Here is a 15,541-nt window from a genome sequence, read left to right on the forward strand (position 1 = left end):
CCAGCAAGGTATGATTATAGGTTTCACAGGGAGTGAAACGGAATTCCGTTCGTCAATAACAAATAACAGTAAATTGGTTCTAATCGATGGTTCATGATAGTTGAAAGTAGTGTTGTTAACTAGAAGGTAGGGATATTCCCCCTTAGCCTGTCACGTAGGTCTGGGAGGCTTAGGCCTCTCAGCCTGGCAGGCGTGTAGCTAGAAGTGCCACACGACTCCGTATTCCAACTATCGCAACACTGGAAACTCTCTTTTTATAGTATTAAAGCGGTTAGAATACGTTATCCCTATATAGTTCCGTCTCCTCGTCAATTCAGCCTCCTATCCCTACTTTCTCCCGTAGTTACGGTCTTATTACCTATCCCTCTATACGTATCGTTATCGTATTACTATTAACAAATCTCTCGAAGGCTTGATTTAGTTTGCTCTTCGTAAAGGCATTAATAAGATTGTCTTCGCTATTAATCTAACGAATTTCTTATAGTTCTCGTCTTTCATACAATTATCTTAACGCTATAATATCGATTATAAGTCGCTTTTCTTTAATAATATCTAGCTTTACGAGATACTTATATAGCAAATAAGAATCGGTATAGATAACTATCTAAATCGTTAATAGGTTAAGGTAGTTAGTAATTATCGCTAAGGTTATAGCGAAGGCGTAAGCTATATCGACGCTAGCGACTATCCCGTAGATCTCTAACGCTAATACGCTATAAGTAACTCGTTTACTCTTCGTAAAGCTATAATAAACGAGGTTACCGTAAATCGTAAATTCTCCGTTATTACTATTAGAGGAAGTATCGTTAGCTAAGATAATCAAAAACCTTAATTAGGAGGAAAGGTTATAGTTATTAGCAAACAACTTGTTAACGAAAACAAATAGCTTAGCTATTATAAGGTCGAGTAGGATAAACGTTATTCCTCGGTTAGGCGATTTTATTTACTATCGAATCCGTTGATTTAGTACTTTTATCGCTTCTAGCAAAGGGTCTTAGTATTAAGCAGTAGTAGATAAATCGAAACAAGCCTCAGGTTAGCAAATTAACGCGATATACGCCCCTCTAGCGCGTTGTTCGATATATTGCTATTTTAAGTTAGGTTTAGTAGTCTTAATATATCGTAACTTCTTAGCTTATCCCTTTTACCTTAAATTAATTAAATTATTAGTTAATAACGCGACTATCCCTCTATTAAATTAGAAGGGTTTGTTAATTATAAGGATATTCTTCGCTTTTACTATAAAAGCTGCTTTTTCTAACTATTCGTCTTCTAATTATAAAAACGCCTTATCTAATAAACCGAGGGTATCGTCGGTTTATATACCAATATAGCTAAAGTATAGATTTTCGGTAGATAAGATTAATAGGTATAGATCGTATAAAGAAGTAACTATCTAGAGATTCTCTCTATAATGCTTATAATACGTTGCCTACTAATAGGTTTTAGCTTTTACGATTCCATATAAAGGCTTTACAACCTTTATAATAATCCCTTTTAAGTACTAGTCTTAAATTTACTTCGGTAGGTAGGCGAGAATAATATAATTAAGCCTTATAAAGGATTAAACGTAGGCTTATATAATATCTCGAAGCTATAGTTATTTCCCTTCTCGTAGGAGTAACAAGGTAATTAATAAAATTAGCCGTTAACTTGCCTGCTAAATCGTTAGCGATTAGGTTAATATAGCCTTCTTGCTATCGTCGGCGTAACCCTATATTATAAGTCTCGATTTCTCGTAAAGTTTAGTTATTTTACCTTTAACTTTATTAACGATACGAGATTAGAAGATTCGTACGTTTTAATACCTTCTCTTATTAAACTAGGTAAATTTAAATACTCTTCTAGTAATAAGGCTGTTAATCTCTTATTTAGTTAACTATTCGAATAGTTTACTTAGTATAGTAATAATACCTTCTCGTCGTAGTTTAATTACTAATTCTTCGTCTACTTACTCCTTAATCGATAGGAATATTTATTAATAATCTAGGTTATCGTTAAATTCCTTTATAAAGTAGGCGATTAGTAATAGTCTCTTCTAAGGTCTACCCGAGCGTCTTCTCGGTAGCTCCGGTGCCTTTTACGGTTCGTCCGGTTTACTACTTCCGCTAGCGACGATAATTTCGTCGCATACTACTTCCTACTACGGTATCTTAGCTTCGGGTTCTTCTTCTTCTAGCATAGCGATAGAATTAAGTAGTTAATCAGGATCTTTATAGTATAGTTTAACTACGGTAGACCGGAAAGTCTTTAGACTACGTAGCATATTAATAATATAGGTTTTGCTATTTATAACTACTAAAGTAAATAGTCTAGTCTAGCCTTTCTTTTTACGCTATACTCGTACTTATAACGTACATGATAAGCGAGTGAGACAGACAAGCGAGTGAGACAGTAAACCGCGACCGTCGCACCTTGACGCGACCGGCACCTTTTCCTCTACAATAAATCATGGAATCAGCTAGTATTGAAAGAAGGTTACAAATTGCCCTTCAAGCAATGAGAAATGACCCAAAACTTAGTGCTCGGGCCGCAGGTGCACTCTATACAGTCAGTCATGCAACATTAAGCCGGCGACTAAAGGGAATAGTCTCACGACGCGACAGCATGCCTAATTCACGGAATTTATCAGATTTAGAAGAGAAGACAATAGTTGAGTATATTCTCGACCTAGATGCGCGATTATTTCCTCCCCGGCTGAGTGGTGTGGAAGAAATGGCTAATCGACTTCTCGCAGAGCGCGACGCGCCTCCAGTTGGGAAGCGCTGGGCTTCTAATTTCGTCAAGCGACAACCACAGCTTAGGACGCGTTTCTTTCGCAAGTATGACTATAAGAGAGCTCAATGCGAAGATCCAGAGGTGATTCGTGGCTGGTTTTCGCTTGTGAAGAATACAATTGCGAAGTATGGTATTGCTGATGCTGATATCTACAACTTTGATGAGACCGGCTTTATGATGGGCGTTATTGCTTCTGGAATGGTTGTTACAAGTGCTGAAAGGCGTTCAAATACGAAGATGACACAGCCTGGCAATAGGGAATGGGTTACAGTTATCCAGGCTATTAATTCCCAAGGGGAGAGCATCCCGCCATACATCATCGTTGCAGGCCAGTATCACCTCTCAAGCTGGTATATAGAAACCTCTCTTCCGGGCGATTGGGCTATTGCAACGTCTGAAAATGGATGGACAACAAACGAGAGAGGTATTGACTGGATCAGACACTTCGACATTTATACAAAACCACGTACGTCTGGGAAATATCGCCTCCTCGTTGTTGATGGTCATGAAAGTCACCACTCCGCAGCCTTCGAGCTCTTTTGTCAAGAAAACAACATTATTACACTGTGCATGCCGGCTCACTCGTCTCATCTACTTTAACCCTTAGATGTTGGTTGTTTTCAGCCGTTAAAGAATGCCTACGGTCGGCAAATTGAGAATAAGATGCGGCGAGGCACAACCCATATCTCGAAGGAAGATTTCTTTGCAGCATTTCACGAAGCTTTTAAGCAGTCTTTTACGAGGAAAAATATCCAGGGAGGTTTCCGAGGAGCTGGACTTGTCCCTTTGAATGCAGAAAGTGTTCTCTCAAAGCTGGATGTAAAGTTCCGAACGCCAACGCCTGAGGAGGGGGTCCCTCAGACACCAGACCCTTGGATCTCTAGGACGCCGAGCAACCCAAGCGAAGCAAGATCACAGTCTACTTTTATTAAGAGTCGAATCTCACGCCACCGAAGCAGCTCTCCAGCATCAATTTATAGTGCTGTGAGTAAGCTAGCCAGAGGGACAGAAGGACTAGGGCATCGGGTAGCATTACTAGAGTCAGAGGTTCAAATCCTTCGAGAGGAGAATGCAATATTAAGTCGGCGTCGAAGGGCTAAGAAAACACGTCTACAGAAAGGAGGAAGTCTTACTATATCTACTGGAGAGGATATACAGTCGCAAAGAGAGGCAGACACGCAACTACAAGAGGAAACGCGACGGAGTAGTGGTCGCAAAGTGAGGTCTGAGACGACTCATCGTCGGTGTGGCGTATGCGGGAATACAGGCCACAACGCGAGAACATGTCAATTTATTGAGGAAACATCCGAAGAACAGGAATCCGAGTAGTATTAATCAATCTAAGATTTCTTGTTATAGATTTCGATATTATTGTCGCGAAGGTCTGGTTTACTGTCTCACTCGCTTGTCTGTCTCACTCGCTTATCATGTACGTTACTTCTATTTAGAATCTTAAATTCTAATCCTTAATAGCGTTAGCTACGATTAGTATAAGATATAAGCCTAGAAGTAGGAGTTAAAAGACGATTCGGGATATTACGATTCTAAGGGGAAAGAATCGTAAAATTAGGGATTTTCGTCGGTTCGTCGTTTATTTCCGTTAGCGCCGTTCTTACTAATATTCTTAAAAAGTATAAAAGTATATATAGGTCTCGAATTAGTAAGGAGAAAGTTCTACTATAGATTCTTTCGTAAATCTTTCTTTCTCGCTTTAGGCTTTGCTCCTTACTATTAGGAAGTTTAGAATCTAGTAGATAGTTAGCTTTATAACGCTTATAACTATATATATTTCTCTTAAGCCGTAGCCTCGGAAGCATATACGTATAGCTATATAAGCGGATTACCGCTAGTAGTCTTTGCTTGCCTTTCAGCGTATTCTTCTTCTAGTAGGGAGGTCTTTTATAATAAGCGCCTTACAGTTAGTACCTTGTCTAGGGATTTATTAAGAAACTAGCAGGCGCTTTGTAATTAGTACCGCGCGTAGGGGATAGTTATAGTTAGGGAAGTTATTATCCCTTATAGGATTCGTAAATCTTCGCTTTTATAACGTAAAGAAGTTAGAAGACCGTCGATTCGGTAGGTCTCTTCTTCTAGTAATTAAAAACGCGTAATAGAATGCTCTTACTAGCGATAATTAGCTACGATTAACTTTATCCCGCCTAAAGTAAGCATAGCAATCCCTAGGTTACTCAAATAATCGGATTGCTAGTAGATTCAAGGAAAAGAAGCTTTCTTCTACTAGTTTCCGTAGATCCTAGTTACTCTCGCTTCTTCTCTCGTTAGTACGAAATCCCTACTTTTACCTAGGCTTAGGTATCTAGTTTAAGAAGTCGTTTCTTCTAGTATTAACCTTGCTAATCTACGGTTTATCCGTAGCAGAGTAGTAATTATAAAGTTAACTAAATTAATAGCAACTATAAGGTTTACTACTAATTAGTATAGGTTTTATAAAGGGTAAAACGGAATTCCGTTCGTTAATAACAAATAATAGTAAATTAGTTCTAATCAATAGTTTATGATAGTTGAAAGTAGTATTATTGACTAGAAGGTAGGGATATTCCCCCTTGGCCTGTTACGTGGGTCTGGGAGGCTTAGGCCTCTCAGCCTAGCGGGCGTGTGGCTGGAAGTGCTACACGACTCCGTATTCCAACTATCGCAACAATGATAGTGCGTTCTTCTACAATTACTTCTGATAAAATGTCTCATATTGTGGTGGGCCCCCTATTATATAACCTCTATATTTAATGTTTCTCTCTCGTTGGGCATTCCATGTTATGAGACAGCAGCAGAAGATATAGAAGACGTGAACAGAAGATGTATCTTTGCAGATATCCGTCTACTTTCCATAAGTATGGTAGAGCCTTCTATCCTTATCTCTAGCTACGCACCGTTCACTTCTACCAGCCCAACCACCTTACATCTTCAATCTTCTGTCGGTTTACCAAAGGTGACACGAGGTGCACTGGGAGAGTAACCTAGTGAACCAACATAGCCATTACTGACCATGAGCGTGGATCGAAGCGAACTGGGACCCACAAAACAATGTTTTGAGGAGACTCTAAATAGAGCATCAATAGATCCGATGCTGCCGTAAATGGTAATCTCGTTGAACGCCATTCCTATATAGCGTCATGCTGGATGCCCAGGCCTTGGTAGTTAACTTGTGAAACCATATCTAACCCTGATCATAAAAATAAACAGGAGGATCAAAAAGTTTTCACATAATAGTTGGCATCCAACTTTCTTGGGTTGTGTGTTCCATGCTGTTATTCAAAAATGGCAAGCATTTTGTAGATGGCGAATATAACAATAGACAAATTTTTCTTTCTTTAGCTTTTTTGTCAGTAAATTATTTCTCAAAGGAGGCCCGGCTCCATGTGCTATTATTTTTAACCTTTTCTAATATCATGTGTATGGCCGTAAGCACTCTACTCAGCCGCCAAGGGCATTGCGGGCCCGTATATTAAACCTTATATCTGCACAAAGGTCCGTGTGAGCCTACCGCCGTCGGGAAGGATGTTGAACCGTGGCTTATGCTAGGATTTTGTAAGATATTTCCCGCCAATGCCAAGCTCTGCTGCCCCCAATTTATTCACTCTGTGGGCTTGTACGCGCTGTGACATGTCATACTTATGTATGCGGTCAGCTTACTAGTGGTATGTAAGGTATGCCTCGCTCCAACACAATATGCCGATAGTAAGTGCCAAAGCTATTTCGGTGGGTATTTTCCCACAGCTGTTATCCGGAAGTCACGGCTTTTGCTCTGAGCCATGGGATAGCTGAGAGCGACAAGATTAATGAATTGTGCCTCCTTCGTTATTCAGTCCGTCAACACGCATCTGCTATGAATACAGCCCATATTGATGCAGTCCACGATATCAACTGTACTTTCCATCTGTGAAGTAACCGCCATAGAATGAAGGAAGTTTGCAGCAAAGTAGGATACAACACTCGCCAATACTTTGACAATGCAGCCTCTACGCTCAACCGGCCACCCTTCCGCCTGAGCTACCCGAATTCATCCTCTTTTCCTTCGGCATTTCGCGCTTCCGGCTAGGCACTCCTTACAACGACCCCTTTGCGTAGTCCTCATTTTTCCGGGGACTTTCACTGCAAAATGGATGGTCATTCCACACCCTAGCAAGGCAGAAAACGATCTGTAATACGTTTATCTTGGGCCCTGGGGCACTAACAAATATGCATAAGCTAGCGCAGATGTCAGCAATTGTTAGCAAAAGGCAGATTGTGCTTATTTTGCCTGCTTTATATCGCTTACTGCAATATGTCCCTCTGGGTAGCAACCGGGAAGGACCGACGAAATGAAAGAATCTGATTCTCATTTTATTATTTTACATCAGTCTGTTATCAAAGACAGCGCAGATCAGACGCATGCTCAAATGATTAACTCCTCATCAACTGCCACAAATTGTCTCCGGCCTTGCATGTGTACCTCTCATCTGTGAAGATCCTCCACTTGCAACTAGGTCGGAGCCGTTCAACCTGATGCCTATAACTTGAAAGACGCCAAAACTTTTGCAGACGGAATGATCTAGGTAGTGATGTGAAACCTGAAGCCTCAGACCCCTTGCATAACACCTTACTCCTTCAATGACTGAAATACTGCGAATGGAAAGCCCACAGAGCACTGAACCCAGCATCAAGCAAAGGACAATTGACGACCAGTCCAGGTACTTGCCCCAGCCCCCTGATGAACAAACAGCTGCAAGAATATACTGGATTGAACTGTTTAGGACATACTTCATTATTTCATTAAGCTATTTGCTGACAGATTACCGAAAGTCTACTCAGCTACCAAATCACACGCCCTCCGAAGCTTGCAAGCTACGCTTAAATGCCATTTCTAACGATTAAATGACTCTTCGTGAATAGTTTCTTGGTGAATCTATACGATCTATACGCGTCTGCGTGACAATGCTCATGGAAGGCACTGAGAGTAATAAGGGTTGACAACATGGCACCGTGCGCCAGTAACACATTCGGTAGGACCAGTATACCCATGTCCACCGCATTGGCTGTACAATGGTAGTCCTCCGTTAGCAGGAGCCAGTACGCACTGCTTGTACCATTCGTTTACAAAGGAGCAGGTAGCATAGGGCAGGCATAGCGTCGGGCCGTTATAGCCTCTGCCGCCACACTGTGCGTAGAGAGCCTGGGTGACTTGCGCCGGAGATGGAGGGTTCGTAGTCGCTGGCGGAGAGTCGGTGACAGTTCGAAGAGTGGTCGGCGTGGGTGTCTTTGGAGGGACATCAATGCTGGCGGAGGGGTTGTTACCATCGGTAACTCTGCTGGTCGGCTCTACGGGGTCAGAGGAACTGACGACAACCTTGGAGCTGGAAACCGCTGCGTTGCTGGTGGCACGAGCCGATGAGCTCGCGTAAGTAGTGCTATAAGGTGTAGCGCTACCTTCGGAAGTGAAGGTAAGCCTACTCTGAGATAGCATGGAGACTCCGCCAGAGATGATCGAGGGGCCAGGAACGACATAGTCATTAAGTCTGTCCCGGTAGATGTTGTATAAGATGCCGGGATCATTTGAATTGTAGAGAGCGGTGCCGGGAATCCCGGGGGGGTTGTCAGTGCCTTGGCCTGTGATTTCCAGGTTGATGCACTGGGGATAGCTCTGTGCTCCATTAGGCTGGTTGGCGCTGTGCAAAGCAATGATGTCGTGACGGAGGACGTAATGGCCCGGTGCGATGTTGGGAGGAATTCGGACAAGCCAGGCGTTTCCGTTATCGATCAGCACACTGGCTGCCCATCTGTTCGTTTGCTGAGGGGGGTTAATGAGGCCAGCACCGTCGATCTTGAAAAATCGCAAGTCTTCCTTCCTGATTGCGTCACATGGACCGTTGCAGTTGGCAAGGAAATCCATGACTGGTCCTTTGTGACTATCGGGCCATTCGGTCCATTGTAGATGGATGGTATCTCCGGCAGCGACCGTAATGCGAGCTTTACTAGAAACAGCACTTCTGTGGCAGATAATATTTGGCTCGCCATACGCAGTAGGGTCGACGTATCCATTGTCACGTTGATCCGCAGCCCATCCGGCGACAAGAGGCGGGTTGCTACTGTAAGGATCTTGGACAGGTATGTAGTTGCGATATGACACGCCGTTGACAATGATGTTTTTAACGTGGCCGTGCGCGGCAACAGAAGCCACTGAGGCCAATGTGGCGAAGAGGTGAGATGTCTTTCGAAATCCCATGTTGTTTTAGGGGTGTCGAACAGCGACTGAAGCTGTTTATTTGAGGACTGTCGACCAAAGGGAGTCAACTCAAAAAGACTCAGGAAGGATCGCGAAACCGATGGCAGCCTGTGCCAGAACAACCGAGTGAAAAAGCTAACTTCGTGCCAATATTCTTATTATATATATAATATAATGGTCCACGTGCTCACCACGGGTGATCGAGCGAAGCTAGGGGTAAACTGACTTAGACATTTCAACCATCAAAGTCTCCTTCAGTTACCCTTTTATATTGGCAGGGAGCATGGCAGGTTCCAGTCTACTAGCTCGCCGAGCTGCCTTGGTCTTGGCTCAAAATACTACTAGACGATGCAGGTTAGTTCTGGCCTCTCCCAAGAAGAAAAAAATATATCGGTTGTTTGTAAAACAATATGTGGTGGTGACAATGAATTGCCGGAACCAGATGCGGCTGAAGCCTCATCACACGCCACCGGGCTAACAGGAAGCCTAGGCGGAAAGAGGTGAGATAAAATATCCGAACTACAAGCCGCAAAACGGGTATATCATGGAACATAGACGCTTTTTGCATGCGGCGGCTCGTGGCGGATAGCGGTAGAAACCAACCGTGTCTAGACCATGGCTTTGTGGCGCCAAGATGACGTTGTGGAGACATTCGCTGCGCACACTAGACACAGAAAAGGAGTACCATGGGAATGAAATCAAGAAACTCTCCAGGAATTGCTGCAAGGGACAGTATATTTTGGGATTTGCTTGGAAAGGAATGTTTGCGGTGCCTCAGCGGCTGGGGGGGTGACACTGCGAGAGACCGACTCTGATGTCAATCGGCAAAGCCGAAGCGCCGATGCATCCCAGGTTAAGATCAGATAGAGGATCTAGAGCTTCATTCTGCACCTATTCAACGGCGTGGGTGAAACACATGGGACGACTGCAGGTCTAGTACGCGCCGGAAAAGTCTCAGTGTACTTGCTAAGAGTTTTGCGGGGAGTCTAGCCTCCTGTAAAGACCGATAGCCCGGAGACATATCACCACGTGTCTCAACATCACTTATTTTCAAAGAATAATGACGTCCAATCGCTGACATTTCATGGCAAGGAGATTCTCGGCAGGGATAAGACAAAAGGAGACTTTTCTCTGGCGGACTTTAGGGAGGGCTCTGCCTTGATCAAGCTTACTGGATGAAAAACGTCACACTCGAGGATTATCATTTATTACAGTACCCAACCATGTTAAAATTCTGACCATAAATGAAGTTATACTGGTCGCGAAATAGATCTTAGCAGCAGCTGAATTCTTTTTTAGATTTCCTCAACATGGAGGCGCCACTAGAGAGACAACACATCAACCTTTTCTGAACGAGACTTTGAGACATGACTAAATCTTTTGCTTGCCCAACTAAGCCTTTTCGATCACCCCATATACTGCAACCGGTGCGTTAACCGTTCAATCACCTTCGTTTGTTGCCGAGAGTGTCTCTTAAACTGCCCGAATCCGTAACGGTGGCGAAGGCCACTTGGACCAAGCCTAGGTTTTTCTTGTTTTGAAGAGGATGGATTTGCGGGTTCTAGTGCAGCTAGAAGGCTATCAGAAGAACAATAGTCCGTAAACTTTTGTTTAGAAATCGTAGTCCCGCTCCAAAGCCGCAGCGCTGGGATAAAATTACAAGTGATCCGCGCCCAAATGCCAGGACGCTGGGAATCGACGTTTTCATCGACAGAAAGGCCCAGCCATTCTTGGCCAACTTTCCAAAGAAAGCGCCAAATCTTATCTCAGGCGTCGCCTACAGAAACAGAAAAAACATGCAGCTTTAGCCCTGTCCGACACGGACAACTTCCAACCACGTTTCTTCAGGATGTTATATCTGGCGTAAATGTAGGCGCATGTACACGTATGAGTGTGCCACGAGGAAGTAAACTCGGCTTGTTTGACGTGCAGCCACGAGATGGGCACACACGCAGGGGAGCGGCAGGCGGTCGCCAGCCCGTTGAACTCTTGACTCAAGCCGACGAATGCCGACGGGGCCGAAACGAGTTAAGTAGGACTTTTAGACCAGATGATCGAGTGGCGCAACTGTGTGCTCTTCTTCCCTTGATTTGGTGTGTGATAGTTGAGTGAGACGGACGTCAGTGTGGCTTCTTGACATCCGCCCTTCGGTTTCGGCGAGAAACGTTTGTCTCAACCCTCAAGGATAATAATTTGTAAGAGAACCAATGGGAAAAGCACAGCTATGTACGCATGTCGAAGTGAAGATCTTGCAACGCCGAGGGCAACGTGTTTGAGAATGATGCAAGCGAGTAAGAAGGCCTTGAAGACCGATGTGATAGGGAATAGAGACAATCGGGCCATTTTAGTGTTGATGGGGTAGGTTGAATTTTTTTTAAACCAAGTGATTTAGAGAGCAGTCGAATTCAAGTTGTTTAATTTGTTGATCTTTTCCCGAACCATTGGGTGATGAACGGCGCATGGAAGGCGGCTTTATGAAGTATTGCTAATGGGTTATTGTCGCCGCCTAGCATCGCCTCGTCTCCGCCCCCACATTGTGACCCCGAGAATCCCATGACCCCCAAGGCTCCCGACGACCAAAGTCCTCAATCATGACTCCTAATAAAGCACTCAGCCTCACAATATTGAAGCATGGCTTGCAGGAAAAAGATAGCACAGCGGGCAAGCGAAGGCGCCAGCTCCTCATCCGCCTCGCCCGACTCACCCGATTTCTTCCCTTCTCTACCTACCTTGACATTCTCGCAACATGGGCTAGATGCAGATGTGGTCATGTGGACATGCCCACAGTATGAGCCTTCCGGTGTGTGACTGACAGCGGCTATGGATGAATCCTATATGCAGGCACCCGCGTTACCATGCTAGGAGTGGAAGCCCGTTGGGATCCTTTCGAAGTTGGCGCAGGAGTCGCCACGGACGATATCTCCATGAAATCCCACAGATACGGGCCGCACCTAGCTACTTCATGTAAGGGGAAGGGATACGGCTCGCCGCACAACATGATGCATGTGATAGTGATGTGACCGACCAGCCTACAAAGCAGACGAAATAGAATTGATGTGAAGAGTTTTTATTAGAGGTATGGCTCAGCGCTTGAGGCTTGCTGAAGACAGATTACGAGTTTACGATACAGTACAGCCTTTCTTTGGAAAAGGGTAGTTTCTTGGTTTTGACTTGGTTTTGTGCAGTAGCAGAATTTAGAAGGAGGATATCATACCGTATCTCATCAAGGTCGTAGAGAAGAGTTGTCCAGGGAACCCCATAATGTTCCTCAACGCCCGAGTTCCTGCATCCCAGTACACGTCTAGTACAACAGAATCGCAGTTTTTTCGCACTTTTGTTTTTCGCACTTTCACATCCATGGGCGCGCGTACCTGGCCTCGTGAATGGTTGTCCATCGCCCGGGAAGCCGGTGATTTTCCGTGAATCGGCTGGGCTGGGCTGGGCTTGGCTTGGCTTTTGGAGTTTTAAAACTCGCCCTCGGCACTGTTCCCAATGACGCCTGCAGTCCAGAGCCCGACCAGACCCCACCAGCTGACCTTCCAGCCTCGCCAGAGCCCATCGAGTCCTTGGCCTTTTCGGAATACCGTCTCGGCGACCTTGGGCTTGCTCTTGCCCTTCCTGACTGGTGGGGGCGGGGTCGCAATCGCCCGGGTGCCCTCCTCATTCATGATGTAAAACATAGTGCCCATGACGCCATTGTATCGCCCGAGAGGAATGATAGTCTCAAGTTTCTGGTCTTTGCCCGCAAGTGCACGGATGTATGGGGTGGTAGACAGGACGGCAGCCTGGCCACGTCGGAGGACGGTCTCGAGAGGGAGCTTGACAAACAGTGCGACAGAGGAGGCGCAGAACTTGGCGACGGAGAAGGTCGTCGGCGAGACTCGGCTATCGATCAAGAATCGGGTACGAAGAACGAGCGGTGTTGAGAGGGTGAGCAGAGGGTGGATGAGCGAGTGTAGAATCGTGGGGATGACGAGCGGTGAGGGGCACACGTAGGAGGGCAGGGCTCGGAGAGTTGACAGTGTTCGTCTCGGTTGCTTCGAAGTAGGAGTGACGAGAAGTCTATCAAGCATTAGCCTCGGCCGTAAATCATTGCAGAAATAAAATATTGCGTGACATACCGTGTGCGAACCATATCCAAGGGTGCAAGAATAAGACCGGTCGCTACGGCCGCAGCAGCGGCTACGCACAGCGAGGCCCATGGGTAAGGCGACGCAATATCGATCAACCGATCAATATCCTCCTTAACACCCAAGTCGGGCACGTTGAACAGTGCACTAAGTGCACTTCTGGACCAGTTTTCCAGCAACGAAGATAGCACGGAGTAGAGAAATGTCGCATTCGAGCCCTTCCATACACCCCATGCACCTTCCTTTTGCCAGAGCTGTCCGATAACTTCCATCAATGAGTCGGGCCGACGAATAGTAAGCTGATGAGGCGGTACTGGTTGCTTTGCTGCCGGCGTCCGGGGAGGAGAGGGTTGGTGATTCCGGTTGTCCCTAGGGAAAGACGGTGTCGGTGTAGCAGGGACGTTTGAGGTAAAATAAGCAGGCTCGTCAAGGTCAGAGTCGGACTCGGCCTCATCGTACATCGTGTTGCCATATACAGACTGCCTCTTTTCCCAAACTGGGGTGGTGATGGGTGTCGGTATGGCTGGGCCCAAAGTCACGTCATCATGGCTCCGGACCTGCAAAACAGTTTTCGCTACCTCGAAAGGTTGGGCCATGAGCACAGATGTGTACTTCCATAACAACTCGTCGACGAGGTCCTTGACTGTCTGTACGACAGAAGGAGACGGCTCGCTGATGTAGTCCTTGTAATCGATGTCTGAGAAGATGTCGCGTGCCTTGGACGCGTACCTCCCCGTCGTAGCATTGCCTGCATGGCGGGCGAAAGGGTTGGGTCCGGAGGAAGCGGCGGTCGGATCAGGGCTTTCGCCTATGGTTGGGGGTTTATAGTACGGTCTCAGGGGGTTCACCCCTTCTCGTTGTGTGGACATGTGTGCGGTTGAGTGGTGTTTTGAGGCTCAACATTCACAAAGCATGATTTCTGTAGCTTCAACTTTTGGCTCCCAATTTTGCATGCATGATGAAATGGAAATCACCTCGGAGATAAGATTAGCGGGGCGTCTAAGCCAAAAAGAAAAGGTAAAAAAAAAAAAAAAAAAACCTGTGGCACTAACGCGCTTGTACTTACGGTAGCGATGACAGGTTTAGATGGGGCTCCGGAGCCGGAACATCGCCAATCGCCGGCCGATAAGACCGAGGGGTGTGGACCTTATCGGAGCTTCTGCAGGTGTGCAGCCTATAGAAATTTCTCTGAATCCAATGCATCTCCACAGTCCCTTGCGGATTTATGGAAGCTTTCTAACGCTTTTAGCAGTTTTGCTCACGGCGCCACCAGCAGAGCAAGCAAGCAAACAACTGCGCCTAAACCAACTCTACCGCCGTCTTTTGAGGGTTGCAATTACAGTACCTTTTATCTAAGAACTCGCTAAGTTCGATTACTCCAGTGCGTCTCGACGTGCTCGTACCCTCCTGCGATTATACCGAGGAAGAATTCACCGACAACGGACCTGCGTCATGTCTTCCGCTAGACCCCTCTACAGGCTCGCCGCCAGCGCCAGCCGGCAGGCTCGTCCTTTGCAGCGACAAACTAGATCTCTCTTTAGCCCGGCAGCACCTTCAAGAACGTTGCAGCCCCTCGCTTCCCGGCGCATCCAGTGGCCCTCATCGCGCAGCTTCTCGGTCTCCGCATTCAAGTCCCATGGCCACATCACCCCTCCCAAGCCGGGTGAAGAGTAAGCCGTGAGATCCCGAAGATACGAAACTAGCTGCTAATGTATACGATAGGCTCTGGGTGACTTTTATCGACAAGGACGGCGACGAGCACAAGATTGCTGTCAGCGCAGGAGACAACCTCCTTGATATTGCTCAAGATAATGACTTGGAGATGGAAGGTAGGTCACTATCTCTATTTGCTGACAATAGCGTACGCTGACAAGATATATCAGGTGCCTGTGGAGGCTCTTGCGCCTGTTCGACCTGTCACGTTATTGTAGTCGACGAGGAACACTACGACAAGATGCCCGAGCCTGAAGACGATGAGAACGACATGCTGGATCTGGCGTTCGGTCTGACTGAGACCAGTAGGCTGGGCTGCCAGGTCACCATGACCAAGGAGCTTGACGGTCTCAGAGTCAAGTTGCCGTCGATGACCCGTAACCTCCAGGCCAGCGACTTCTCATAGAGAACATTGAAGCATTCGGAGCATTGGCTGCATGTCACATTATTTAATCATCTGTACTATAGTATACGATAGCGCGCAAAGATAAATTAGGGGTTCAGGAGAAAAAGGGGCGTGTTCATTGATCAGGCACGGCATTACCGGGGGGGACTGGGGATGGATACATCAAGCTCGGGCTTTTGCTAGATATTGGCGGGTATCAAAGGACGATGGGAGGGAATGACATCACTCCTCTAAGCACAAATTATTTGCAGAAACGAGAAAAAAAAATCGGCCATCCCAAGACCCAGGCAAAGC

At 46.0% G+C, this 15,541-nt stretch overlaps 5 protein-coding genes across 5 annotated transcripts; 2 read left to right on the top strand and 3 right to left on the bottom strand.

Annotated features, from left to right (window-relative positions):
- Positions 1-2,607: 2,607 nt before the first annotated feature.
- On the top strand, positions 2,608-4,107 carry CTRU02_201103 (transposase; the record flags this gene model as incomplete). The annotated part of the gene is made up of 2 exons (XM_070203799.1): positions 2,608-3,319; positions 3,386-4,107. 2 exons carry the CDS (start codon positions 2,608-2,610, stop codon positions 4,105-4,107), a joined length of 1,434 nt encoding a protein of 477 aa, XP_070062381.1.
- A 3,607-nt stretch (positions 4,108-7,714) lies between these two features.
- On the bottom strand, positions 7,715-8,998 carry CTRU02_201104 (glycoside hydrolase family 61 protein; the record flags this gene model as incomplete). The annotated part of the gene is made up of 1 exon (XM_036730653.1): positions 7,715-8,998. One exon carries the CDS (start codon positions 8,996-8,998, stop codon positions 7,715-7,717), a length of 1,284 nt encoding a protein of 427 aa, XP_036577677.1.
- A 2,172-nt stretch (positions 8,999-11,170) lies between these two features.
- Positions 11,171-11,341, bottom strand: CTRU02_201105 (uncharacterized protein; the record flags this gene model as incomplete). Its single annotated transcript, XM_036730654.1, has 1 exon — positions 11,171-11,341. The coding sequence occupies one exon, from the start codon at positions 11,339-11,341 to the stop codon at positions 11,171-11,173; it is 171 nt and encodes a 56-aa protein (XP_036577678.1).
- A 1,121-nt stretch (positions 11,342-12,462) lies between these two features.
- Positions 12,463-13,997, bottom strand: CTRU02_201106 (mitochondrial fusion protein; the record flags this gene model as incomplete). The annotated part of the gene is made up of 2 exons (XM_036730655.1): positions 12,463-13,060; positions 13,120-13,997. 2 exons carry the CDS (start codon positions 13,995-13,997, stop codon positions 12,463-12,465), a joined length of 1,476 nt encoding a protein of 491 aa, XP_036577679.1.
- A 583-nt stretch (positions 13,998-14,580) lies between these two features.
- Positions 14,581-15,247, top strand: CTRU02_201107 (2fe-2s iron-sulfur cluster binding domain protein; the record flags this gene model as incomplete). Its single annotated transcript, XM_036730656.1, has 3 exons — positions 14,581-14,798; positions 14,851-14,957; positions 15,012-15,247. The coding sequence occupies 3 exons, from the start codon at positions 14,581-14,583 to the stop codon at positions 15,245-15,247; spliced, it is 561 nt and encodes a 186-aa protein (XP_036577680.1).
- Positions 15,248-15,541: the final 294 nt, after the last annotated feature.

This window comes from Colletotrichum truncatum (genome assembly GCF_014235925.2).
Source record: "Colletotrichum truncatum strain CMES1059 chromosome Unknown Contig_0001, whole genome shotgun sequence".
NCBI classification, from domain to species: domain Eukaryota; kingdom Fungi; phylum Ascomycota; class Sordariomycetes; order Glomerellales; family Glomerellaceae; genus Colletotrichum; species Colletotrichum truncatum.